Source organism: Aspergillus karnatakaensis (genome assembly GCF_047715665.1).
Source record: "Aspergillus karnatakaensis strain CBS 102800 unplaced genomic scaffold BJY04scaffold_82, whole genome shotgun sequence".
Lineage (NCBI taxonomy): Eukaryota > Fungi > Ascomycota > Eurotiomycetes > Eurotiales > Aspergillaceae > Aspergillus > Aspergillus karnatakaensis.
Window position 1 is genome coordinate 108,116 of NW_027395794.1, and position 24,492 is coordinate 132,607.

At 51.9% G+C, this 24,492-nt stretch overlaps 11 protein-coding genes across 11 annotated transcripts in view; 6 read left to right on the forward strand and 5 right to left on the reverse strand.

The window, feature by feature from the left end:
* BJY04DRAFT_164411 (dienelactone hydrolase) overlaps positions 1-698 on the forward strand; it is a 2,503-nt gene extending 1,805 nt beyond the window's left edge. The window contains exon 4 of the mRNA XM_073709094.1: positions 52-698. Coding sequence (XP_073565289.1) covers positions 52-370 — 319 coding nt within the window. The 3' untranslated portion in view covers positions 371-698. The remainder of the gene's footprint in view (positions 1-51) is intronic.
* BJY04DRAFT_164460 (D-serine ammonia-lyase DSD1) lies at positions 445-2,336 on the reverse strand. Its single transcript, XM_073709096.1, has 5 exons — positions 1,813-2,336; positions 1,648-1,764; positions 1,118-1,598; positions 570-1,044; positions 445-506 (listed from the first exon to the last, which is right to left on the reverse strand). Exons 1-4 carry the CDS (start codon positions 1,969-1,971, stop codon positions 596-598), a joined length of 1,206 nt encoding a protein of 401 aa, XP_073565290.1. The 5' UTR covers positions 1,972-2,336; the 3' UTR covers positions 445-506; positions 570-595.
* A 366-nt stretch (positions 2,337-2,702) lies between these two features.
* BJY04DRAFT_224034 (aldehyde dehydrogenase family protein) lies at positions 2,703-4,267 on the forward strand (the record flags this gene model as incomplete). Its single annotated transcript, XM_073717844.1, has 4 exons — positions 2,703-3,107; positions 3,154-3,626; positions 3,680-4,091; positions 4,154-4,267. The coding sequence occupies 4 exons, from the start codon at positions 2,703-2,705 to the stop codon at positions 4,265-4,267; spliced, it is 1,404 nt and encodes a 467-aa protein (XP_073565291.1).
* Positions 4,268-4,424: 157 nt separating this feature from the next.
* On the reverse strand, positions 4,425-5,758 carry BJY04DRAFT_211316 (putative acid phosphatase; the record flags this gene model as incomplete). Its single annotated transcript, XM_073714389.1, has 2 exons — positions 4,425-5,513; positions 5,567-5,758. 2 exons carry the CDS (start codon positions 5,756-5,758, stop codon positions 4,425-4,427), a joined length of 1,281 nt encoding a protein of 426 aa, XP_073565292.1.
* A 607-nt stretch (positions 5,759-6,365) lies between these two features.
* BJY04DRAFT_202097 (putative ribosome associated DnaJ chaperone Zuotin) lies at positions 6,366-7,975 on the reverse strand. Its single transcript, XM_073713149.1, has 2 exons — positions 7,756-7,975; positions 6,366-7,647 (listed from the first exon to the last, which is right to left on the reverse strand). The coding sequence occupies exons 1-2, from the start codon at positions 7,906-7,908 to the stop codon at positions 6,457-6,459; spliced, it is 1,344 nt and encodes a 447-aa protein (XP_073565293.1). The 5' UTR covers positions 7,909-7,975; the 3' UTR covers positions 6,366-6,456.
* Positions 7,976-8,125: 150 nt separating this feature from the next.
* Positions 8,126-9,321, forward strand: BJY04DRAFT_202099 (LYR motif-containing protein). Its single transcript, XM_073713150.1, has 3 exons — positions 8,126-8,453; positions 8,521-8,697; positions 8,770-9,321. Exons 1-3 carry the CDS (start codon positions 8,378-8,380, stop codon positions 8,865-8,867), a joined length of 351 nt encoding a protein of 116 aa, XP_073565294.1. The 5' UTR covers positions 8,126-8,377; the 3' UTR covers positions 8,868-9,321.
* Positions 9,322-10,431: 1,110 nt separating this feature from the next.
* On the reverse strand, positions 10,432-12,227 carry BJY04DRAFT_224038 (uncharacterized protein; the record flags this gene model as incomplete). Its single annotated transcript, XM_073717845.1, has 3 exons — positions 10,432-10,674; positions 10,726-11,152; positions 12,091-12,227. 3 exons carry the CDS (start codon positions 12,225-12,227, stop codon positions 10,432-10,434), a joined length of 807 nt encoding a protein of 268 aa, XP_073565295.1.
* An 806-nt stretch (positions 12,228-13,033) lies between these two features.
* On the forward strand, positions 13,034-17,897 carry BJY04DRAFT_224039 (uncharacterized protein; the record flags this gene model as incomplete). Its single annotated transcript, XM_073717846.1, has 6 exons — positions 13,034-13,046; positions 13,143-13,645; positions 13,708-14,270; positions 14,382-15,002; positions 15,053-15,738; positions 15,805-17,897. 6 exons carry the CDS (start codon positions 13,034-13,036, stop codon positions 17,895-17,897), a joined length of 4,479 nt encoding a protein of 1,492 aa, XP_073565296.1.
* Positions 17,898-18,413: 516 nt separating this feature from the next.
* Positions 18,414-19,836, reverse strand: BJY04DRAFT_224040 (S-adenosyl-L-methionine-dependent methyltransferase; the record flags this gene model as incomplete). The annotated part of the gene is made up of 4 exons (XM_073717847.1): positions 18,414-19,185; positions 19,285-19,408; positions 19,479-19,608; positions 19,666-19,836. 4 exons carry the CDS (start codon positions 19,834-19,836, stop codon positions 18,414-18,416), a joined length of 1,197 nt encoding a protein of 398 aa, XP_073565297.1.
* Positions 19,837-21,346: 1,510 nt separating this feature from the next.
* BJY04DRAFT_224041 (uncharacterized protein) lies at positions 21,347-22,332 on the forward strand (the record flags this gene model as incomplete). The annotated part of the gene is made up of 2 exons (XM_073717848.1): positions 21,347-21,560; positions 21,614-22,332. 2 exons carry the CDS (start codon positions 21,347-21,349, stop codon positions 22,330-22,332), a joined length of 933 nt encoding a protein of 310 aa, XP_073565298.1.
* A 410-nt stretch (positions 22,333-22,742) lies between these two features.
* BJY04DRAFT_202103 (uncharacterized protein) lies at positions 22,743-24,136 on the forward strand. The gene is made up of 2 exons (XM_073713151.1): positions 22,743-23,580; positions 23,658-24,136. Exons 1-2 carry the CDS (start codon positions 23,471-23,473, stop codon positions 24,046-24,048), a joined length of 501 nt encoding a protein of 166 aa, XP_073565299.1. The 5' UTR covers positions 22,743-23,470; the 3' UTR covers positions 24,049-24,136.
* Positions 24,137-24,492: the final 356 nt, after the last annotated feature.

Consider the following 24,492-nt stretch of genomic DNA (forward strand, 5'->3'; position numbering starts at 1 on the left):
GAACAGCAGCAGAAGGAACAGCAGCAGAAGGAACAGCAGCAGAAGGAACAGCAGCAGAAGGAACAGCAGCAGAAGGAAAAGGAGCAGAAGGAACAAGAGAAGAAGAAAGAAGAGCAGGAGTCAGAGAAGAAGGCTGAAAAGAAGGATGAGATGCCAAAAGAAGAGGAGGGCAACGAGGAGCAAGATGAAGATGAAGATGAGGACGCCGACGCAGACGGGGAAGAATTCGACGACGCCGACGACGGAAGTGCCCAAGAACAGGATGGCGCCGAGGAAAAGAAGGAAGAGAAGAAGGATAGCAAGAAGAAGAAGAAGAATAAGGACGAGGAAGCGTGACTTGCCATCGAAAGACGCATTGCCCGTTACGTGAAGCATCTTTTGATTATTCTCCATACCCTCTTAATTATCTGCCTCTTGCATCGTTATGACTGAGATGACATGATCTGATATGTTGTATTGTTCTATTCTTCTGTCTTATTATCTTATCCTTTCCTATTCTTTCTGGCCTTATAGTCTAACTTCAATATTTCTTTTCGTTTTCTTATACAAAAGCTTAAGGCTTCACATACCTGTAAATCCATATATTCATGCGCGACTACCACCCCTTCCAAGGAACCCAGACATCGCTCACAACCCCATCCCCATCGACCACAAAATAACTCCCGTACGCACTTGCCGCAATGCACGCATGTTGAACCCAGAGCAACACTCGATCTCCGATTTTGAATTGAGTCTCCGCCCTCTCTCCTTCGTCAACTTTCCCACCCTCAACACCCAAGCGTTCCAGCGCCGGCGACCCAGAAAGCCCCAGGATTCCATGTTCCTGGCTTGTTCGTACAACAGCCCATTGAGGACGATCTGTGACCCTTCCGTAGCCGGGGATATCCGATGTTTCTTTTGAAAGTGCGATTGTGCCGGCATTAATGAGCGCCTCGTTGCGCTCGGGATAGATGGAGCAGACTTCTGCAAGTACGCGGACAGATTGGGCGGTTGGGGAGATGACGCCAGTCATCAGTTGTTGGAGATCATGGCAGGGGAAGTTTCCTTTTCTCAGTCAGCTCCAGTCCGAGTATAGCATTGCCGTTGTAGAGATGGGATGGGTCTGAGCAGCACGTACCGGCATGCAACTCCAACTCCAGATTCGAGGGTAATGACTCTTTCAACTCCTTAACAACATGTGCTGTAGGCGTGGATCCAATCGAAAGAACCACTTTCCTTTCAGAACTTAAATGTTTCGCCGCGGCAATCGCACCCTCGAATTCGTCTTTCAAGACGCTGACCACACTTTCCTCGGTCCGACAACCATAGGAGTGTCCTGCATGACAGTAGAATCCTTCCATCTCAACAGCGGATGACGCTTCGACCCTTTTCACCAAGCCTGGAAGTGCAGACGAAGAGTTGTCGATTCCAGCGCGGCGTGTCCCGACGTCAATTTTGATGAAGATGGGCCATGGTTTAGTTATGTTTGCGGTCGAGGCAAAGTTCTCCAGGAGGTCGATGTGCGCTTCGTTATCTAGCATGAGCGCGATTCTGACGGACTGGGTTAGGGTTGCGAGGCGCGGGAGGACGGAGGGGTAGATCGGCATGCTGTAGAGGCACTTGATGCTCGTTAGCTTACTCTCCTGCAGGGCTCATGGAGGTACGAACCTCATCCAAAACACCCTCCTTGACAAGCGGAAGAGCACCCTCGATCTCGGCGAGTGTTGAAGCAACGAGTTTGCGGTGCAGTCCGTTGCCGAGCATCAATCTTGTTACCTCGAGAGACTATAACCATTGAGCGATTGTCACAATCAACTGACGCTGAGGGTGTACCTTGAGTGTCTTGACGTGCGGCCGAAAGGCGATTCCCAGGTTCTTGACATCTTGGTGGAGCTGAGCGATGTTTCGTTCGATTGTTGGCTTGCTGAGGATGAGGGACGGTGTTGGGAGGTCGGAAAGAGGCTTTCCGATGTAGGATTGTGGAGAGGACATCGTCTTCAAGAATTGAGGTGGTGGGTGATTGTGAGGGTGCACAGAGTGTTGGTGAGGAGAAAGCCGACGGAGAAGAGCGGGGGCTTTTATCTTTATCTCTCTCCGCAACGGTAATAGGGAAGCAGCTGTTGGGGTAGTCCGACAGCCAAAATGAGTCAACGCTCACCGTGCAATAATCTGGTTAGTGCGAAGCGCGGCGATCTATACAAAGTAACCTGCCATTGTAACAGCTGGTGAATCCAAGGATCCCAATGTCGCGTATGCGGCTCGGTAGAAGGTTCAACCGCAGACCTTGCGAGGTCCAGGTCTACTAAAGGCGTTTTGGATTTCGGTGAGCCTCAATTCTCATGTCTCTGGAAGGCGCATAGCTTCACTCCGGAGTACATCCCCGATATCTAGATGCCATGAGCGCTTGTCATGCTATGGATGATCTCAGTGGTGGCGGTGCGGGGAACCTGCCAGGGGGGTTCCTTTTTCCAGAACTCCCTTGCCACCTCGGCCTCGGAGCCAAAATTCATCTCCTACTTGCATTTTTTCTTCTCAACATTCTCATCAATCGCACCTCAAGATACTGCCTGAAGACGACGCACTTGCCCGAGCAAGCAGTTCTCGTCGGCCAACTGATAGACGCCTCAGGCAGCATTACCCCACCTCTTATCGCCGCCGTATAAAGAACGCCTCCGTCATCGCCCTTCCCGCACCTGGCCTCTCTTCACAACCACGCTCTCAATATGTCAAACCAAATCCGCACCCTTTCTCCCTCCACCGGAAAGGTGGTCTTTGAACACCCCGGCGCCTCCATTGAGGAAGTCGGACAGATCGCTCAAGCCTCCGAAGATGCCTTCCGCAGTTACAGGGAGCTCCCTTACGAGCAGCGCAAAGCCATTATCCTGAAGGCATTGGACATAATTGTTGCGAACAAGGAGACTCTTGGCCAGGAGCTTACATCTCAGATGGGCCGTCCGATCTCCTACACGCCGGGAGAAGTTGATACCATGCGCATGCGGGCGGACTATCTCATTGACGAGCTGGCGGAGGAGAGTTTGAAGACAATCACTCCGAAGCAGCAGGACGGGTTCTCGAGATATGTGAAGAAGGAACCCGTTGGGCCGGTTCTCCTCGCAACCGCTTGGAATGTATGTCTCTTACGTCACAGCTAGTTGAATGAAGCTGACCTATTAGTACCCATACCTAATCACCATCAACGCCCTCGTCCCCGCGCTCCTCGCCGGAAACACCGTCATCCTCCGTCCGTCCCCACAAACCCCTCTTGTTGGCGACCGCCTCCTCCAATACTTCGAAGAAGCCGGTCTCCCGAAGAATGTCCTACAAGTGGCCCACTTTGGTGCATGGGAGACGTTTGATGAGGTCGTCAAGATCCCCCAGATCAAGCTCGTCTCGTTCGTCGGTTCGACACAGGGTGGTCTCCGTCTGCGCGAGGCGACAGCGAGAAGGATTCTACCATTGAACCTGGAGCTTGGCGGAAACGACCCTGCGTATGTCCGCGCAGACGCAGATCTGAAATACACAGCTTCGAACGTCGTCGACGGTGCGGTCTTTAACTCCGGCCAGAGCTGCTGCTCCATTGAGCGGGTCTACGTCCACGCCGATGTTTACGATGACTTTGTAGCAGAGGTGCAGAAGGAACTAGCAACGTAGGATTTCCCGCCCTTCCCTTTCTTATCCAGCATTTCTAACTCGCCCCCAGCTACAAAATCGGCGATCCCACAGACAAGGCCACAACAACCGGCCCGGTAATCTCACACCAAGCCGTCAAAAACATCCAGTCTCACATTGACGAAGCCCTCTCCAAAGGCGCAATCGACGCAACCCCTGAGAATGCCACATTCACCACTCTCCCTAGTGAAGGGAGCTTCATCGCCCCGCGGGTCCTCACTAACGTGTCTCACGACATGCGCGTGATGCGCGAAGAGACATTCGGGCCTGTCATTCCAATTATGAAAGTGAAGAGTGACGACGAGGCCGTGGCGCTCATGAATGACAGTGATTACGGTCTTACCGCGAGTGTCTGGACGAAGGATATCGCTACAGGTGAGAAATTGGTCGAGCGGATTGAGGCCGGGACGGTGTTCGTGAATCGGTGTGACTATCCTAGTCCGGTGAGCCTCCCCTTTTTTATTGTCTCATATGTGGATGATACAGTTGCTGACGATGGGTGTAGGATCTTGCGTGGGTTGGGTGGAAGAATTCAGGACTTGGTTGCTCGCTGGGCCCACAGGCGTTCGATGCGTTCTACAAGTTGAAGAGCTACCATGTTCGCAAGAGCCACGGCTAAGTATTTATGAAATAGGATTGTAAATATCAACCATGCATTATAGAACTTCCATATCGAACTGAATTAATCCTATTTTCCCTGCAGGTTTTCTCATCATTCTAGTCCTCTCATCTTACACTCCCCTTTCCATACCAACAAAACATTCTCCGCAATTCAACTACTGAGCCTTACACCTCTTCACCCCAGTAACAAACTCCTCCTCCTTCCCATCCACCGTCCTCGAATACTTAACCCCAACCGCATGCCCACTAGCCACATCAAACGGCACCGGCGACCGATACTCATGACTAGCCTTCAACCCACCCCAGGTCCTCTTCACAAGATCCAATATCCCATACCCCGCCGAACACTCGCCCTTAGTCTTGGGCACGGCCCAGACACTGCCAGCGCTATGCTCATCATCCGAATCCGTATACAACGGCCCGGGATATGATTCATTGAGATACAGATTCTGCGTGTCGACGTTGTAGTTCACGTACCCGATCTTCTCCGCGAGGAAGGAGAGGATATTGGCGCCGCAGTCCCAGCGTCCCAAGGAGGGGAGGCCGAAATTTGCGGAGAGGGAGGCGATGATGGAGTAGTGGGTGTAGAAAGTATCGTCTTCCTTCCCGAGTAGGGAATCCGGGACGGCGCCGCCGAGCAGGAACGAGAAGACTTTGTTGCCGAGCTCGTAGGTGTCGTTTTCATCGAAGGTAAGGAGTATCAAGGTGTCTTTGGTGAAGTACTCGTTATCCAAAAGGTCGATGAGGAATTCCCAGGTCCAGGTTCCGGAGAAGGAGATGTCGGTGTCGTGCCCGTCGTTGGTCATGTTGGGCGTGATGAAGGAGTACTGGGGCAGCTTGTGGGCGGCGAGGTCATCGTAAAAGGAGGTGAAGTTTTTGATCTGGCGTAGGCGCAGCGGGTCGGAGGTGACGGAGTCGAAGAAGATCATGGGGTTGTGCTTGCGCACGTAGTCGTTGTCTGCGTCTTCGGCGTCTGGGTAGCGGAAGCCCTGGTAGCCGGGGTAGGGGAGGTGTTCTTGGTATTCGCCCCAGGAGATGTTCTTTGTGTCGAAGAGGTCGGCGATGGTGGAGATGTTGGCGGGGAATTGGTTGAAGTCGTCGTTGTTCATGCCGAAGTAGTCGCCTGCGGCGGAGGCGGCGTAGTTGGGTTCTGAGGGGTGGGTGACGGCCCAGTAGTTGGTGAGGGTGAGGCCTTTGGAGGCCAGTTTGGCGAGGTGGGTTTCGGCGGCGGCGGCATCGTAGTCCTGGGTTTGTTAGAGTGGTTGTGTGTGTGTGTGAGCGTGGAAAAGAGACATACGGTGTTCTCGAGCCAGATGTTGACGAAGCGCTGGAAGGACTTGCCCTTGACGTTGGAGGTGGGGGAGTAGGGCTTGACGGTGGCGCGGGCAGCGTCGATCTCTGCCTGCGAGGGGGTCTGCTCAGACGAGGTCTGGGCGACGGCCACGGTGAGGGCGCTCAGGAGAGCGAGGAGGGTCTTCGTGGTGTACATTGTGCCGGTTGTCACGGATCTATAGAATACTCTTTAGACAGGTGATGATCGGCGGGAGACCTGGCTGGAAGAAAAGAAGAGAGATGATCGTGGGATTTTGCGGGCTTTATATACCCCGGATTTGGGCATACTGTGAGGTCGAGGTGGTGTCGTGCTCGCTCATCGGCGACGTCCAAAGGCCATGCTAATACCGGCAGCACGATTGGTTACATTGCGCTGGAAGACAGTTTACGGGCTTCGCGAAGGTGTAAGATCCACCTCGCGTAGGATGAGCATCTGCACGAGGCATGGTGATCGGTGTTGAGTGGTATAGTGAGAGAGGAACAGGAACCAAGTGGGGGCAGCCTACGGAGTCCTCGACTTGATTAGTCTCCCACGTGCGGGTCTGCCTGTTTCTCACTCGATTCTCACGGATTCTGATAGACTGGGGCGCTCGACAAGCTTCCCAAGCATCGAAGCCTGGTATTGGCAGGGATTGGCATTGCTTATCCATCCCTGCTGCACGTTCTACTGCGAGATTGCCATCTGACCTTGCCTTGGGCCGATGCCGCTTTGCCGTTGTTGAGAGAATTATGGATTACGAATATTCGAGCCTAATTGGTAGAATGTGAGAAAAATGTACGCTCGTATCTCATCGGCACAGTCTAGTCTATCTCTATCTGTGCAGTCTATCAACATATCCACATAGCCCACGTGCTCTAAGAAAAGAACTTGGCCTCGCCCTCCTTGGCCTTGCCGGCCGCAACCAGCCGCTTGACCTCCTCCACAAACACGTTCTTGACAGCGGCAGCGTCCTTGCCGGCAGCAGTGAGGCGCTCGGCCAGAGCAGCAAGTTCCTCGTTGTCGATCTTGCCGTTGATCAGGTCAACATCGGTGAGAACAGAGTCGACCTGGGCAGCAGAAGGCTCGCCAGACTCAGCAAAGTAGTTGACGTCCTTGACGGAGCCCTTGAGCACACGCTTGTTCTTCTTAGCAGCGTTTTTAGCGGCCTCCTTGGCCTTCTTCGCCTTCTCGCGGTCGGCCTTGGCGGCCTCCTCGGCGTCCTTCTTGGCCTTCTCCTCGTTGAGACGAGCCTGCTCCTTCTCATCGGCCAACCGCTTGGCCTCAGCCTCCTTTTCGAGACGCTTCTTGTCCTTGTCGGCACGGGCGGCCTTGCGGAACTTCTTGATACGCTCGTCCAGGGCGGCGCAGTCGTCCACTAGGTGGCGGAGACGGGTGGTGTCCTCGGTCTTGCGCTTGCGGCGGGCGTTGGCGTTCTTCTTCTCGACGTGACGCTTCTGGTCACGGTTCTCGTTGTCATCGGGAACATCCTCGTCGAGGTATTCGAACGTCCGCCAGCTGTCAAAGTTGTACCAGAAGTTGTAGAAGTTGTCGACGTGCTCAAAGGTGCTGTTCTCGTCACCTAGCTGGGGAACAGGTTGGATCTTAGAGAAGCGACCCTCGGCCTTGAAGACAGGGGCCCAGAGCTTGAAGAAGTTGCCCTTCTGGACCTGCTTCTTGCTAGGAGGCTCGACCTCAGCAGCCTCGTCGACAGAGTCGAACTGGCGGCGCTTGACGGGGTCGGAAAGCAGCTCAGTGGCCTTCTGGATGCACTTGAAGAAGCTGTCGTTCTCATCGCGGTCGCCGAGGGCAGCCTTCTTGTCGGGGTGGTGACGGAGGACCTTCTTGCGGTGAGCACGCTTGATCTGCTCGGGGGTCGCGCGCCAGCGGTACTTGGTGAGACCGAGCACGGCGTAGTGGTCTTGGCTCTTCCAGTCCTTGGCATCACGCTGGAGCATCATGGGGTCCTCATCTTCGGAGATGTCGTCATCCTCATCGTCCTCGGTCTTCTTGACGTTCTGCTGGGCCTGAATGCGCTCGTCCTCGGAGAAGGTGCGCTGGTGGCGCTTCTGTAGAATTGTTAGACACCTGGGACAGAACTGATGCCGTTGTCGACAGTGGCACCAAATGGCACCAAGCATCGAGAGACGCAAATCTCAAAGTAATGGGTTACTTACTCTGCGGGCGTGAGCCAGGAAGTGAGGGCCAACGGGCTCGAGGTTCCTCTGGGTGGCAGCGGAGAGCTTGCCAACAGCCTTGAAGTCCTTGTCGGCGGACCAGCCGGCGGACAAAGCCGGCAGGGTAACGTTGATGACCTGCGCAGAAGACATCGTGTGTGAAGGCGATGAATTGGTCGCTCTTCGAAATGGGGGGAGGGTGAGAGAATTAAGAGAGAGGGGTGGGCTTCAAGAGGATCACCAATCGGGCAGAATTTCATTTTCATGTGGGCGAGTTTATTTTTTTTCTGCCTTGCCTCCCCGCCTTGGCACTAGCCAATCAGTCGGTCTGCGTTTCGGAGGTCATCGATGCCGGAGACAGCAACGTTCTACCTGATATATCTTCCTCTAAACAGGTCTCTTCTTCTCATTTTGTTTGTGTAAGAAGGATTATATACTCAACCGATTGTTGATTGCTATCTCACTTTCGCAACCGCACCCACACCCGCACCGACCGCGAATCAATTCCCCACTCAATCCCGGTCATCCACAACAGCAGTAAACACTCAACCCGCTACATACAACCTTGGAAGAGTCCCCTCAATCGACAAACACCTCCTCCTCTCCCTTCACGTCAAACATAATGGCCACCCACTCCGCAGCCTCGGCCCTCAGCGCCTACCGCCAGGTCCTCCGCGCCACCCGCATCGCATTCCAAAGTCGGTCCTCCATCCAATCCAGCACCCCAGTTACAGCCAGAATGCTAATAACCTCCTGCTCTACCAGATGACAACCGCGTCCTCCTCGCAGCTCGGCAAGAAGCGCGCCAGAACTTCGAGAAACACCGCCGGCTCGGAATCGACACGCCCATGCAGATCAACCACGCCATCGAGGTCGCCAGTATCCTGCGCCACAATATCGTGCAGGGAGCGAGAGATGCAGAGGATGAGAGTGCGAAGTGGGGTGCGTTGAAATCTCTTCCATACAAGATTATATTGTGTGTGTTTTGGAGTGAGGCTAATCAGGACTCTCTAGAACTCCGAATCCATGAGGACATCGAGCGCGGGGATAACGACTCGATCAAGGTTGCCGGGAAGAGTGTGAAGGTTGATAAGCCTTGTTCGGCGTCATAGATGGAGTGGCGGGGATAGAGAGCGTGGTGTCGAGGATACTGCTGAGATTGATGAGGGTGGAGGTGTAAGAACATTGCATGGGTGATTGTATATTAGTATACCCAACTTTTCTCTCTCCTTCGGCGTCTGGGTATGGATTTGTGCAGCGATAGAATTGTATATTGATTTTCTTATATATTGTGGTTTTTCATGAGCCAACTATCTGGGAGTGGATTTAGCTATATGCCCCTGCCCCCTGGGCTTTGGAGGGGAGCCTCAACGACAACAAAGACTCGATGTTTCGAGTAGAAAGTTAGGCATTAACCATCTTCCAACCTAGACGCCAAGAACAATTGATAGCACAAGCGTCTGGATACACTGGGCTCGTCTCAGACCGATGAAGGGTTGACGCACATTCTTTATATATCTGGCTCTTCATGAATTCAATCAACCAATTTCCGCATTGCGACAAGCCCCAAAGATCATCCTTTTAGTTATCTAGGTCAACATGAGTACCTCCAAGATGTCTTATTAGAATTAAGCCAATATATCCTGGGAAGTGGCAGCACCCTCTTGATTGATATTCTTCCTCTCCACTAGAACATAGAAAAGCCCCCACACTTCCTCGCCCATCAGATCCCTCACGCAGCGAACACCTTGTGCATATAGTTAGCCAGTTTTGAAACGCAATTTTGATATTGGTTTAGTAGGAGCTCTATGTAGACCCTGCTCTGTAGGGTGACGCTAAAGAGCGGCGGGTGCACACTAGCAATACACCTTGCTGTTGGGTACACGTAATTGACAAAGCGATCAGGGTACGTAAAAATGGCGGTTATATTAGTGTTGAACTTGGTGGGTTCTTTAGATTATTATGGAGATCATAAGACAACTCTGGAGTGCACTCCCGGTGCCCATAAATGCATCCTCCTGAGACCCGGATGTGGTTACAGTTCATGTAGGAGGTAAGTTGTACAACAGATCTATCAAGCAGGATGTGGCATAAAACTATCAACGTCTTATCACTCTCTTCATGTCACAAGCTCCAAATATCAGCACAGTTATCAGAGTCAGCCTGCTGGCTCAGCTCATACTCCGGGTCAATAACGCATAAAACTTGCGTAAGACTCTGGGCTAGAACTGCAACCCACCCATAGGCGCAAAGTTCGAACCACTGCATGCACATGGGAACAAGCAGGGAACATATTTCTTACTACAGTATCGAGTGTCAAGCACAGCTATCTGTTATACACACATAGGAATGTATACACTGCGTCCCTTGTAACCCTAAAGTATCTTTCCTCAATAACAGTTTTATTTCTGGACCAGTATAGAGAATACCAAATCTACCACCTAAAACCTAGCCACTAACATGCTTATCCAGATGCCCCGTCCAGGGCGCATCCAACCTCCCCCTCAGCAGCTCATCCCTATGCCTCAAAACCCACTCCCGCACAGTCACCGGCTTCCTCCCAATCATCCTCTCGACAAAATCATTAAGAGCCCAGTTCAACTCATTCGCCTCCTCAAACTTAAAGAACGCCCAAAGATACTCCACCAGCGGTCCGATCTTCGGCCCATAAAAGCCCTAAAACGCCTCAAAGCTCCCATCATATGCAATTGGCTCGCCTAGCACTTCGCTTAGGATCTCAGCAACCTCGTTGAACTGCAACCAGTCATGCCCGTTATTCATTGTATGGAACGCACCAATGTGCTTTCCGTTGTCGGAGAGGAATAACTGGCCCGCTACCTCGGCGATATCCTGTGTATCGATGAAGGGGACGCGGTGCTCGGGCCAGATTAGCGTTTTTGTCGCGAGGACAGATGTAATCTAGAGAGTCAGATTGTCCATAAACGTCGCGCCGGAGTTAAGATACGTAACCGGCAGGCCACTCTCATCGAGGATGCGTTTCGCGATGGGATGCTCGTAGGGAAAGCATATCGGGCCTAGAGCGGCCTTGGGGATGCGGGCTTGGTTGAGTTCTGGGTAGATCCCGAATAGGCGAATGATGTGGATGGCGGTGTTGGATCTCTTGAGAGCGGTGGTGAGATTCGACATGGCGGTTGTCTCGGGCATGTCGTTTGGGGTTATGACGAAGACTCCTTCGATGCCGGCGAGGGCGGCTGTGAGGGAGTTGAGGTCCGTGTAGTCGGCGTGGACGACTTGGGCTTTTGGAAATGCATCCTTAAGAGTGCCTTGCTTGTCGGGGCTGCTTGTTGCGAGGTAGAGGTTGATTGAGGGGGCTTCCTGGGTGAGGAACTGGGCGAGGGGCCAGCCTATGTGGCCGGATGCTCCGAATATTAGGATGCTGCGAGGGATTTACTTGATGAAGGCCGTCATTGTGACAGAGAGGGTTGATTACGCGGGTGATGGACGAACGATGGCTATGAGAGACAGGGATTATTGGGTCTTTGGCAAAGGGACTGGCTGGGCTTGTATTATATGGCTGTGGGGAGCACAACTGGACAGGCGAACGTCCCAGTGGTGCGACTCACCCGCTCCTCTTACCTAGCAGCAGGAATCCGATTTATGTTTCACGAAGCTGAAGCAGTATTCGACTCTATTGCTGTTTCACAACCTATGACCTCCCTCGTCAGAGTGCAGGTGGGAGAGTCGGGGACAAGGATTCTGGGGTGAGGGCAGGCCATCGCTGCTATCCCCGCTCAGTCAGCGGTACAGGGTAGTTCGGCAACAACAGGTCCTTGCAGTTCAACACTGGTCTCTTTTATTGATCCGATATCCTTCGGATCCCACATCTCAAGCGCCCTTTCCGCCGAATCTCTGATGACTGTATGGCCAGGATCATGAGGCAACCTTGGAGAAAGGTAAGCTCACAGGTCCGACAAGACCATGCTCATTACGAGCACCTCCAGATTAGTCATGAGATGAACTCCTATTGAACAAGCAAACACAGAATCTGTGATGATAATATCAAAAACACCTCGACTTTGCGAGACTTTCTGGGACGATTGCCGGGACGGTGCATGAACTAGGTACTTATACTTAAGTCAGCACCGGTCCATGCCCGGAGAAACATACAACAAATTCAGCGGGGCGAGCCGGAGTATGTGGCTTTCCTTTAGCTGTAACCACCCCCACGTCTCCGATGGTTCTCCCACCAGTTCCATGGTCAGTAGACCAGATGTGCGGGTGGCGTCGGGAACAGCTCTGAAGTAGAGTGGGTTGTGTATCTTTCCATCAACAGCAAAAGCCACTTGTGTAACGAGAGGAGTAAGATGAGCATACTACAGATGAGCTCTTAAAGACGTGCTCCAGGTCTTGTAGTGCAGTTGGTGGAGTCTTGTGCCGCCATATTCCTTATCTATGTAGTGGTGCGCATCGGGACTCACAAATAACAGCTTCTTGCGGAACTGGCTAGTCATAATTAGGGTTCCTTATAACAATCGTTGATGGGACGGAGGAGGTTAGGGCTTTGATCCCGGGTTCTCCAGCTTCTACACTGTACGCTTCAAGATTTTGAAAGCATGGATGGTTTCTCTGAAAGCTTGGCTCTTGAATAGAAGCTCCTGAACAATATAGTTAAGAGCTCCGAAGCATAAGAGATGGAGCACCTTGGATGTACCAGAATGTAAGAACATATCATCCACCAAGCCGTACAAAGCCAAGACACCAGAGATAGGCCGCTAAAAGAGAAGTAGACAAAGAAAAAGACCTACCGAGGTTCTATTCTACTCGGTGAGTGCCGCTCAAAGTCGCTTGACCACAGTAAGCAAAGGGATCTAGATGGAGTAATTTGATGAGCACCAATAGGTGGCGAGGGAAGGACGACGCTCACCCTGATTGCGCATGACGGGGTTATCCAGATGATTGGCCCAGGCGCTGCTCACTACCAGTTCTCATGTTTCCATTGATGCCAGATAAGCTATCGAAGATGGTAGCCCTGATGAGAAGGTGATCATGAATGGTCAAAAAACTCCAGCTCCCAGCTAGGAGTTCGTTCGCACTCGAAGGTTGCCCACGGTGCTGAAGGTGTACACCTATGCCCAGATACCCAAGTGTAGATTCGCTTTTTTCACCTACAGCTATGGATCAACGTGTCATCCTGATGCATAGCGGGGTCAACCCCCCGTGGTTCGAACATCTTCCGGCATTTTGAGTTTGAGTTCGACTCGCAAGCCCCGTTCTTACACGTGCGATTCAACTGTACAATATCTTCTGGAGTCAAGCCATGGACACTAGGGGTAGGGCAACGGCAAGCCAACCAAGGAGAAGCGCAGTCTAAAGGCTAGCTTGAAAGATCTGACTGGCAAGCTCTGGATGAAGAAAGGAAAGACCAGTCGGCTTCCCACATCTCCGTGTGACGAGTATCCGCAGAACAACCCCCCCCTCCACCGCGAGCAATTCCGGGAACTCGACATCTGCTTCGGTGCCAAAGGCTGAGCCCACGGTTGTGGTAGCCGAGCCAAAGCCTGTTGTTGATCTCTGGCAGGAAGCCCTGGAAAACGTGAAGCAGTCCGATGAGTGGAAGACCAACCAGGAAGACTTCGAGGATGCGCTGAACCAATGCCACCTAGTCAATCATAATGCCCTGACTGAAGACTCTGCCAAAGAATCGCTAGCGGACGCTATATCACGTCGCCTGAGCGTGATCAGCGAAAAGGTAACAGAGAAGCAGTGGGCGTACAAGGTCAGCGATGACCGCACGGTGTACATGCGCGATGTGGTCGGCCGCATCGTGCAGTATGTCGATGTCTTTCGCGACCCTGTCAATGCTGTTGTTGCATCGGATCCGACCAAAGCTTCCGGTGTGATCTGGGGGTTCATCCAATTCTTTGTCGGTGTATGGTCACATCCTTCACAAAACTCAGAACAAGGCTAACATATGTGGTTGACTTGGACTAGCGCATCATTGAGAGCAGCGAAACGCGAGACCTTGCATTCGATCAAGAACTAGTGGCCCATCTGTCCAGCCGATATGCGCTAGTGGAGAGACATTACATCAGACAGCCACATACGGGGTTTGACTTTTCGGTGACGGAGGAACTGCGCCGGCGGCTGATTGATGTCTATACTGCCGTTCTCCACTATCAATTTGCAGTATACCGATATCTCAAGCAGGGAAAGATCACGCACGGGATCCAGAACCTAATCCCCAGTACGCTAAAAGAATACTCGGCAAAGATCGAAAGCAGAGCTGCGGAGGTCGACAAGCTCGTCCCCATAGCTAACGGAGAGCTAATCCTGAACATCAATGAGATCGTCAAGCCGCTGAGCAAAATCGGCGGCCAGGTGCAGCAGGTCTTGGATTTGAAAAGAAACATGGAACACGATCATTACTCCAAAGTCCTGGAGTGGGTATCGCGAATACTGCATAAGGACCACCATGAACAAATCAAGCCGCTGGCTGAGACCGGAGAATGGCTCTTTAAACACCCGGAGTTCGTATCCTGGCGCGAGTCACGCCAGTAGGGACTGTTCTGGCTGCGTGGGGATATGGACACTGGCAAGACAAATCTTGCGTAGGTGATTCAAAACAAGTGATACATGAATATAGTACCTGACTTTCTGCTTTCCAGCTCCCTTGTTGTTTCGCACCTGATGAAACAAGCTCGTTTTGAGGAGCATGGTCATGACGAGGAGCGAGTTGCCTTTTTCTACATCAACAAGACGAACCGCGCGCACGAGGCAGGATCGGTGGATCTCGTCCTAGGATCGCTTTTAAAACAGCTCACAATTTTATCTCCAAGCAGCCTATTTCAACCCGTTGTCGCAAAATACGAGGAGGAGCATAACAGCTCAAGCCTGCGCCAGGGTGTTTGTGTCTCTCTGCTCAAATCAATCATCCTGGCTAGTCGACAGATATCTATTGTTATAGATGCCCTTGATGAGCTAGGGGATATTGGTCTTCAGACTAATCTGATGGAAGAGTTGAAAGGTCTCGTTGAAAGCTGCGAGGGTACTATTGTGAAGATCTTCATCACGAGCAGGAACGAGGCCGGATTGGCCGTGCTTATGGATAAGTATTGGCAGGTTCGCCGCAATATCCTGATCGGCGAGCACAACAGGGAGGATGTCGCAAGATTTATCGATATGAAAGTCAGGCAGTTCTTCGAAGAGACAGCGTTCGAGGAGACAGTGTTACAAGGACGTTACAGGAAGCTTCTGACGACTCACCTGCGTGACAAATCAGACGGAATGTAAGTCAGCGACTGCACATACTGTAAGCGTTAACTAAAGATATATATAGGTTTCGCTGGGTCGACCAGTCAATTGCGTATTTGCGCCAGCTGAAAGTGATAGACCTCGACAACCTGGTTCCCACGTTGGATTCAGTCCCACCTGGTCTGATGGAGATGTATGCCACGGCTTTCCAATCTATGAAGAGTACCCAAAATCCCAAGGGTCCTGACGTTCTGCGCCGCATTTTAACCTGGATCATGTATGCCCAAAGCGATCAAGTCTTAGCGCCTGCAGGGGAAACAGGGGGATTTCACGGCACCGGTCCATTCTTAAATGCAATCAATTACGGCTATGACGGCAGGCATACCAACTTGACAGAGCGTGATGTTCTACAGATGTGCTCGGGATTTGTCACGTTGGATAAAACGTTTGGCCTCACTCACCTGTCTGTGAAGGAGTTCCTTCAAGAACGACCGGAATACACCCCTGAGGCAGGGCACGCCTTCCTAGCTGCCTCCTTCGTGTCATACCTGAATTACACAAACAAATTTCAAATCTTCAACCGTGGTCATCGTGTGTTTCATGATTTTCGGGATTTCCAATATTGCTTTCGCCATTATGTCGCCGAGTACTGGGCCCAGCACTGCGGCATGGCTGGTTGTCAGCGCTCGAAGCAGCCACTTGCGAGCTTGTTATCTTATTTCTGGCCACGACCGGAAAGACAGGACTGCACTTTTACATCTTGCGTTTACGGTCTGTTATATTGGTGGGGATTTCCTGGCTATAGAGGAACAAGGACAAGGTTTCCTAACTATATAGAATCAAGATTCCTCCTGTTTAACGGCTTCGACTCCGTGACTGTGGACCGCAAGCCTACGCCTTTCTTCCTCGCCTGCTATTATGGCCTACAGGAAGTTGTAGAGGCACACTTACAAAACGGATATGCGATTGATCAAACAACATCGTCTGGACTGACGGGTTTATTCTTTGCGTGTTTGGGCGAGCAGTTGGATCTTATCTCCTACCTTATTTCCCATGGAGCAGCCACTTCAACTCGTAACGAGGATTATGTCTCTGCATTTTCATCGACCATCTCCTTGGCCTGTTCTGGAAGACCCATAATCTTTAACCAGCTCTTAGAGCATGCCAGCAAGAATATCGCAGAATCGGACCTATCCTTTTGCCTGTCTACCCCTTGGTCCGGGGCATGGGGGGACTCACGCAAGCTTCGAGACCGGCACGAATGGCGGCCAAGTTATGTCGAGGAAACCCTTGCAAAGCTATTGATGCATATGCCCACATTCCGCATTACGGGAGACATGGTGCGAGGCATGTTTTATTATGGGGCCAATGTGACAAGACTACTTCTTGAACATGATGCACTTTTCAGGTTGACCGATGAGGCACTGGAGGATCTGGTTACCCACCGCGATACCCCCAATGAAATCATCGATCTTTTCGAGGTTCTACGCGCATTCGGCCAAAGCCCGCTTGACCAAGAGCAGTTTCACCTCGCCCTACGGACTTGTGAGATAAGGTCCAATCCGGTGACCATGGTTGACTACTTTCTTGCGCTGAACCCGGCCCTCTCCATACTACAGGAAACTGAGTTTGCTGCGATGATGAATAGTACCCATGACCATGTACTCATCCAACATTTGCTCAAGCTTGACATGCTCATCACAGATGATATGGTCATGAAAGCTATGATGGATGCACGCGAACCCGCGGCATTGCTGCAGCTTTTGTTTCACCATGACAACTCACCCCAGGTCACACTGCAACACATCCAGTGTGCAATTGAGCTTGACAGATATAACGCTCCTGATATCATGAGAGTTCTCCTGCAGTTTAATACACATTTGAATGTGCCGCAGGGAATGGTAACTGCGTTCCTCAACAGCAGATGTGCCAACAGAGATGTATCGGAGGTCTTATTGAGTGTAGCATCCCCAGTGGAACTGACCACGGGTCTCTTGGAACAGCTAGATGCGAGAGGCAATAATGTAGCCTTGCAAGCTGTGATAGCTTCAAATTCGCCCCAGAATATCACCCGAGAGCTGGTAGGAGCCGCAACAGAGAGATCTTGGGTTACGACCAAGACTCTGCAGGACCTCCTCAAGCGAGCTCCAGCCGCATTCACCCTCCCCGAACCAACTATTCAGCGTGCGTATGCCGAGGACCACAATTTACTCCAGTTAATAATGGAACGATGGCCAGATGTTTCCCCCACTGAGACTTGCCTGAAGAAAGCGGTCCTTGATAAAAGAACATTCGGGGTGATCCTGGATGCCCGGCCAAACCTCTTTCTATCGGAACCTGTTGTACTGTCTGCCTGCACCGAAGATGAGTACAATTATGCTGTGTACAATTCTGCTGCTGTGATTCAGATGATTCTCCACCACCAGCCAGATACAGCAATTACCGAGGGGATGTTCAAAACCGTCCTGAGATCATCGCAGCCGGATATTCTGAAGGCCCTACTTTTACACGACACCAGTTTTTCGCTTTCCGATGACCAGATTTTGTCGGCTGCCCAAGATGTTTATTTAGACTGTAGTATACTGCAAGTCCTTTTCACTCAGCGGCCCCTTTTACATCTTAACCCGGAGTTCTTCGTTCACTGTTTCATTAAAGCAAGATTCGACTCCACATTCCTCGAACTGGCTCTCACGGAATCCCCAGTGAGTGATCTGGGCGCGGATCTGATGCTCTCGTTAACCACCGATTGTACTCCTTTCGTACCGAGTAAATTGCTGGCCCGATGGCCCGATGCCGTGGTGACCGAAGCTACTATCGCCCGGGTAATATGGCATGTTGAAAGAGCCAATGTGCACAGCGAAGACACGTGGCTCAGTGATGATGCCCAGGATGTGTTTGCCACATTTTTTGGCTCGCTCTGGAATTTCTGAAACGGATCGCCAGCGATGGAGAGAAGAGTTCGACGGGAAGTGGGAAAGCACAATTCTGAGGATTAAAAGGGACCTTAGAGGGTATTAATGGACGGAGGAGACTTCCAATGAAGAAGAATGCGGATTTCTTCAATATTCAGAGCCTTTCAGAAGTACACGCTATCCGTATAAGCGCATGGAGAAGTAACCTAGACAGGGCTGGCACAGTGCCAGCCTCGTTGGGCCCGGCTGTACACCCCTGGAGAACTTTGGCTGCTACCAATAAAGACTCCGATCCCCAAGCATGACACGAAAGCTGGTCCAACTCTATATCTACCTGTTTTGGCTTTGGAAAAGATATATTGTTCTTGTAGAGCCCTTCAACTGCTGATATTACGTAGACTGCAGCTTCCGGTCAATACTCAAATCGGTCCTCAAGCAATACCAGCACTTGACCGGGATCTCGAAAGACAACATACATATATCCGTGAGAACAACATACCGACCAACCCCTAGCACCCATCCACACCAGTCCAGCTAGACCACCTCCGCCTCCAAAACCCCATGATAAACCCCCTCCATCCTCCAGACTCTGACCACCTGCAACCCGACACTATTCAGAAGCGCTCTCCACTCCCCCTCCGTCCTCTCCTTCCCAGCCAACACAGCCATCATGTTCAAATCAAACGTCGTCTCATGCACACTCAACTCCCCCTCGGAGAACACATGGTCATGCACAAGCAGCTTGCTATACCCCCTCTTCATAGCCGGCACAATCATCCTCAGTATCTCCGCCGCTTTCTCATCCGGCCAGTCATGCAGAATCGAATGTAGATAATAAACCCTCGCCCCCTTGATGGGTTGCGGGGTGAAGAAATCATGAGGTACCTTATGCACAGGCTCCGGACATATGGACCGCGAAATAACACCAGGTAGATCCTGCAGATACAACCTACCCGCAGTTTCAGGGAACGCAGCGCGAAATTTCTCAAGATCGTGGCCGATTCCGCCGCCGACATCAACAATCAGCGGACTAGCTTCGGGTCCTGCCTCTGCACCGGCGAGGATATGTTCTCGCACAGGGACAAGATCAAGCCAAGACCCTTGTCGAGCCGTCACCAGCCCTTCCATTATAGCATCAAATGCTGCGCCTTCAATGGGATTCTCGGCAAAGTGCTGGAACATGTCTCCCTGGAAGCCGTTCTTGCCGGCTTGGAAGGGACAGTTGTATGCGTCGGAGGGGTTGCGGTAGTTTGTGGCGCGGAGGAAGGCCGGGGTGCTAAGGAAGGATGGGAGGACGGAGTCGTACCTGGATTACCGTAGTAATAGTGTGAGTTTTGATGCTGTACTGAGGGTGATGGAATGGGTAGAGTATCCATGAGGATGAAGGATGAGGAGGAGGCCTTACATATAGGTAAGCCATTCCGCGACATGCGGCTGCAGCAGAGCGATGGAGAAGGGGGTGAGCTTGAAGGTGTTCTCGGCGATATGCTCGATTATGTTGTTTGTTGCCAGGTGGCGGAGGATGCGGACTGCTCGATAGTACCCCCTATTAGAATCAGGTCCAGCGCATAAGCCGTAGATCCAGGGAGAATATCTGACCAAGAAGTTCAGGCTGACACCCAACCAGCTCTGCCAGACTGTTGCTATTCTGAGCGAAAAGCCCTGTTTCGTGCCATTTCGGAAATAGCTGTAGGTCTTTCGCAATCTTTAAACAGGCGCCTAGTGCGGGCTTCATGGCGCAGAACATGTGAGTATCTAGCAAGCGCATGGACCCATGCAGACATACCTGGTTCATACAGATCCTCTCGGTCGTCTCCCAGGGAGTCTCGAGACGGCTTACCAGGGCGTATGCAGCAACGAGGGCCTTTTGACGCTCGTGCTCGCTCTTGAAAGCCTCAGGGTGGATTGCGTTCAGGCCTTCGATAATGGACTCTGCAGATTCAGTGGCTTGGCTCATTGTAGCGATGGTAGGATGGTGTCTGAGTGTAGAGAGAACACAACCTCAAAAGGCGCAGAGGGCTCAGCAAAATTGAAGATAAAAGAGGGGTCGACAGACAGTGTCATCTGGCCATCCTACTGACAAGGGTCCCTGGCATAGATAGATCGGTATGCCACCCCTGCACCCGGGCAGTGTATGCAAACCAGCTCCAGTGGTTGGATTCTGAAAAGGGCGGTTGACGAGCCGCGGGGAAGAGACGCTGCAACGCTGGAGAATCAGATTAGAGTTCTCTCGATTAGTAGGGGGAAAGCCACTCTAGTATTCCACTTGGAACGGATCACCGAGGGTGCTTGTACTAGCAGCTTGAACCAAGTACAGTCAGTCGAGTCCTTGCCTATTACCTTATGCTAACTTAGTTCAGGAGTAAGGTTAGTAGAGTGAGTTTGGTGATGTTAGATCATCAATAAGCATCGTATAGAGCTCCAGTCGTTAGGGGTGGCATTAGAGTATGAACATTGATTCTGCACCATGTTATCGGGACAAGCGGTCTTATGGGGAAACGGGCTGCATTGCTAATGTCCCCTCCATGTGTGACAAAGACACTAACCATACAGCAAAATAGCAGCATGTCGACTGTTTATCTATAAGGCTACGAGAACGGTAGATATAAGTGTTTCAATCTATGATGGTGTGGAGGCAGGACTACCGATGGTTGACCTATGTTGAATCTAGGTCAAGGTGACTGAACGAGGCCAGCGCAATTGCAGAGACTTTGTCGCAAGAGCAAAGATGGCTTGCTTAGGTTCTCCCCCGCAGAATACTCCAGCTAGAGTATACTGATTGTGGCCCCTGACGTACATAGATTCAAGCAAAAGTCAGCTTCTTAGGGCTGAAGCTTGTTTCTCAAGCTCACAATGACCGCATCGCCACCACCCCGCTGATCCTCCGGAACTACCATCTAGTTAAACGAACATGACGCTTCGTTTAATCGAATACGAAAGGGGCCAAAACTATCAAAGAGATCAGCGTTGGAGACACTGACGCAACACCAGACACAGGCAGCCCCAAAACCATCCGATTCCAGATCAGTATTGATCTACCGCGCCTGAACTGTCAAGTTGCTCCGAGACGGATGGTTTAATACAATGATCAGCTTGGTGAAAATAGGTAACCAATGACATCAACTCGGCCTCAGCCGCCGGCGCCGCGAAGCTGAAGCATCGCCACGCGGATAGACTAACAATCCGAGTCAATGCGCCGGGGCGCCCTCAATCAGGGCTACCAAGCTAGGCTGCAATCGGAAGGCATTCCCTAACTCCAATTGTGCCGTGCTGCGCCTGCCCGCTTTGGGCGGTATTTCGCGCCCAGGCGGATGGTTATAGTCAAGCTTTGACGGCGTTATATCACGGCGGCTATATAAGGGTCGATGTTTCTCGACCTGGGGACTAAATTCATCTCCATCTACAAGCAACGTTCAATACATAACATACCAATACTATTCCTACTCAACCAAGAAAGAATTGCGACAATGGACTCCAATTACAACAGCAACTCCGGCCCCAATACTGGTCCCAACCCTAACTACAACGGTAGCAACGCCAACTACAACACTCCCAACGGTAGCTTCAGCCCAAACGTCGGATACAACCCAAAGCCAACCCTCGCCTTCTTCGGCGCAACCGGCGGCTGCACACTCGCCTGCCTCGCCCCAGCCCTCCAAGCCGGCTACAACTGCATCGCCTGTACGTCTTCCCCATACCAACCAGTACATCTCCCACACTAACAAAGCAAACAGTGGTCCGCACCCCCGCCAAACTCACCAACCTCCTCACAACCCGCGGCATCCCCTCTTCCACCATCTCCTCGCACCTCACCATAATCAAAGGCAGCACAACCGACAAAGAAGCCGTCCACCGCACACTCTTCCCCGAGAACCTTCCGCCAATCTCCTACATCATCTCCGGCGTCGGCGGCACCCCGGACTTCTCGTCCCCACTAAGCCCCAAGTTCATTGGCAAAACCATCTGCCAGGACACGATCGCCAACATCCTCGAGTGCCTGCGCATCATGCACTCCCCCTCTGATCCAGAAGAGAGCAAACCAGTCTTGATGGTCATCAGCACGACGGGGATCACCGAGAAACGAGATATCCCCATGCTCATGACGCCGCTGTATAAATGGGGCCTTAAAGTCCCGCACGCGGATAAGGAGGTGATGGAGCGGTTGATTGTGGAGGAGATCTCGAAGGGGCAGAGTGAGAGGGTGGTGAGGAGCCATGTTGTTGTGCGGCCGAGTTGGTTGAATGATGGGGTCAGTCAGAGAGAGAAGGTGCGGGTTTTGAAGGGCCAGGGGGAGGGGCAGAATACCGCTGTTGGAATTTCCTGCCCGTTTGTCGGGTATACGATTTGTAGGGAGGATGTTGGCGGGTTTATGTTTGGGGTTGTGGAGGGGTTGGATAATGAGAAGGCCAGGGGGAGGGAGTATTTGGGGAGTTTTGTGAGTATTTCTCATTAGATACTAGAATGTTATGATGATTTGTCTATGTGCTTAAGCTAGCTTAGCGAGTTCTTTCTCTCTGGAGACATCGATTGTACAAAGTCTACCAGATGAATTAGGGCTCCATTCTAGGCAACCACCAGGCTCCAACTCCCTCTCGGTCACATGACTAGGGCCACTTAGTCTACATCGCGAGCCAAGTTCCTCTCCTCCCCCCTGAATACTTTCACAACATCGCAATGGAGGGCACAGGCAAACGCAAACACGAGGACTTTGACGAGCCTGAACCCCAGCCTGGGCGGAGGCGACTCCCAGCGCCACAGTGGGCTCAAGTATCTCAATGGTCTCAAGTGCCTCAGTTGCCTCCACTGCCCCAAATGCCACAAGTGCCTCAACTACCTCAACAGCCTCAAATACCCCAGTGGCAGCAGTTACCTTAGTGGCCTCAAGGATCTCAATGGTCTCAAGTGCCTCAGTTGCCTCAAATACCTCAATGGTCCCAGATACCTCAGTTATCTCAAATACCCCAGTGGGCTCAAATGCATCAATGGCCCCATGTACCCCAATGGTCTCAGGCACCTCAAATGCCATGGGCATTCGCAGCGCCGGCAGCAGAACAGCCAGAAAAGTCGGAAGGTTCAATCGCCAGCTTCGCGTCAGAAGACGAAGCCGAAGACCTCTCGCCCATCCTCTCGACCTTCCCGCCAGTCGACGAGTGGGCGAGGGAGACCATCGACAAAGTGAAATCCGCCATTCAGGAAAAACACCCTGACGCAACCTGGAAGAGGAATTCCGTGAACAAGGACTCTGTGTGGACTGAGAGTCTTGTCAATGCCATCCTTGCACCTAATGAAGGGTGGGACTGGGATAAACTGCATACGTGCTCTAACGCCGATTACTTTGCGTTGCCTACTCATGTGACTCTCGAAACTTGATCCCTCTGGAGTAGCAATATAGGGGACCGGAGACTAACAAGGACTAGACAATCTCACTGCTCACTGCTGTTTACTACAGCAACGCGCGCAGTGGTGTCCGAAAGGGCTACCCGCTCGAACTGGACATCCGCGAAGGCGTTAAAATCGGCTACCCCATCTTCCGGGTGGACTATAACAGCGACGAATACTTCGAGCTATACAAAACATGCTGGAACGAGTTTATGGAAACACAATTCTACAACCGCGGCCTGGTCAACAAGGAGGATGTCATGTGGTACTGGGTCGACGACAAGGCCGAGCTTGACGGGAAGGGGCGTAACGAGGTCCAGCAGTAAGCACAGCACCACACAACACAGCACAATCCCCATCTCTAATCTCTGAAGCGCCATTCTAACCAGTGGACGCAAGACTCTACGAACGCCTCGCCCACGACCCCATCCCCCAAGACCTCAGCACCCTCTGGGTGTGCCTCATGGTCGACCGCGCAGCAATCACCTCCATGCTCCGCGTCTACGGCCGCCCGTCAACAGAGATCTACACTTCTGTTCGCTCAAGGTCGTTACGCAGGGAGGTTGATTACCTGCCGTACCTGACTGTGGTGGATAGCAATGAGATGGAAGAGGATGGGCCAGAGGAAGACGACGGCGAGTACCATGGCTCTTTCAAGTGTGCGGTGAAATGCGTCTTTGATCTCTACGGGAATGAGCAGAGTTTGGCGCCGGAGGAGTATTATCCCCGCAATGGCAGGATCTGGGGTGGGGAGGTTGGGATGAATTATGAGGTTCCTGGGGACCCGTGAGAAATGATATAACCTCTATGGTAGAAAGTATGGGCGGATAGCATGTCTTTGGTCCGCGGAGCTGGCAAGTACCTAATATTTATGGCCCCCCATTGCGTATGTCTTGTATTATATACTCTATTCAACGGAAACAGCGTCTAGTTTAATATAGCACCGGTACTAGATGATCACTATTACATAGAATCGCCGTCGCCCGCATGGCCTTAGGTGCTGCATGCGCGGAATAAGGTATATTGTAGGATTCTGATGGGCGTGCAGTTGATCATCCATCAAGAGCCTTATTGCCGAGAGTGGTAGGTTAGCCGTCAACCCGACCCTACATGAACAAGCAAGATAAATATCATGTCTTAGGTGGTGCCTTTCTTTTACCATCTACGCACACTGTAATCGCTAACCAGCGTCTCTAGACCGCCAGTATATCTAAAGTAGAAGTATCAGTCTCCA

Excerpts from the sequence above, each read along its gene's own strand:
- BJY04DRAFT_164460 (XM_073709096.1), bottom strand. The coding sequence starts at position 1,971 with ATGTCCTCTCCACAATCCTACATCGGAAAGCCTCTTTCCGACCTCCCA. Across the intron at positions 1,765-1,812 it reads CGCACGTCAAGACACTCAAG|TCTCTCGAGGTAACAAGATT; the intron begins GTACACCCTCAG and ends CAATGGTTATAG. Across the intron at positions 1,599-1,647 it reads AGGAGGGTGTTTTGGATGAG|TGCCTCTACAGCATGCCGAT; the intron begins GTTCGTACCTCC and ends ACGAGCATCAAG.
- BJY04DRAFT_202097 (XM_073713149.1), bottom strand. The coding sequence starts at position 7,908 with ATGTCTTCTGCGCAGGTCATCAACGTTACCCTGCCGGCTTTGTCCGCC. Across the intron at positions 7,648-7,755 it reads TCCTGGCTCACGCCCGCAGA|AAGCGCCACCAGCGCACCTT; the intron begins GTAAGTAACCCA and ends ACAATTCTACAG.
- BJY04DRAFT_202099 (XM_073713150.1), top strand. The coding sequence starts at position 8,378 with ATGGCCACCCACTCCGCAGCCTCGGCCCTCAGCGCCTACCGCCAGGTC. Across the intron at positions 8,454-8,520 it reads CACCCGCATCGCATTCCAAA|ATGACAACCGCGTCCTCCTC; the intron begins GTCGGTCCTCCA and ends CTGCTCTACCAG. Across the intron at positions 8,698-8,769 it reads GGATGAGAGTGCGAAGTGGG|AACTCCGAATCCATGAGGAC; the intron begins GTGCGTTGAAAT and ends AGGACTCTCTAG.
- BJY04DRAFT_202103 (XM_073713151.1), top strand. The coding sequence starts at position 23,471 with ATGGAAACACAATTCTACAACCGCGGCCTGGTCAACAAGGAGGATGTC. Across the intron at positions 23,581-23,657 it reads GGGCGTAACGAGGTCCAGCA|ACTCTACGAACGCCTCGCCC; the intron begins GTAAGCACAGCA and ends AGTGGACGCAAG.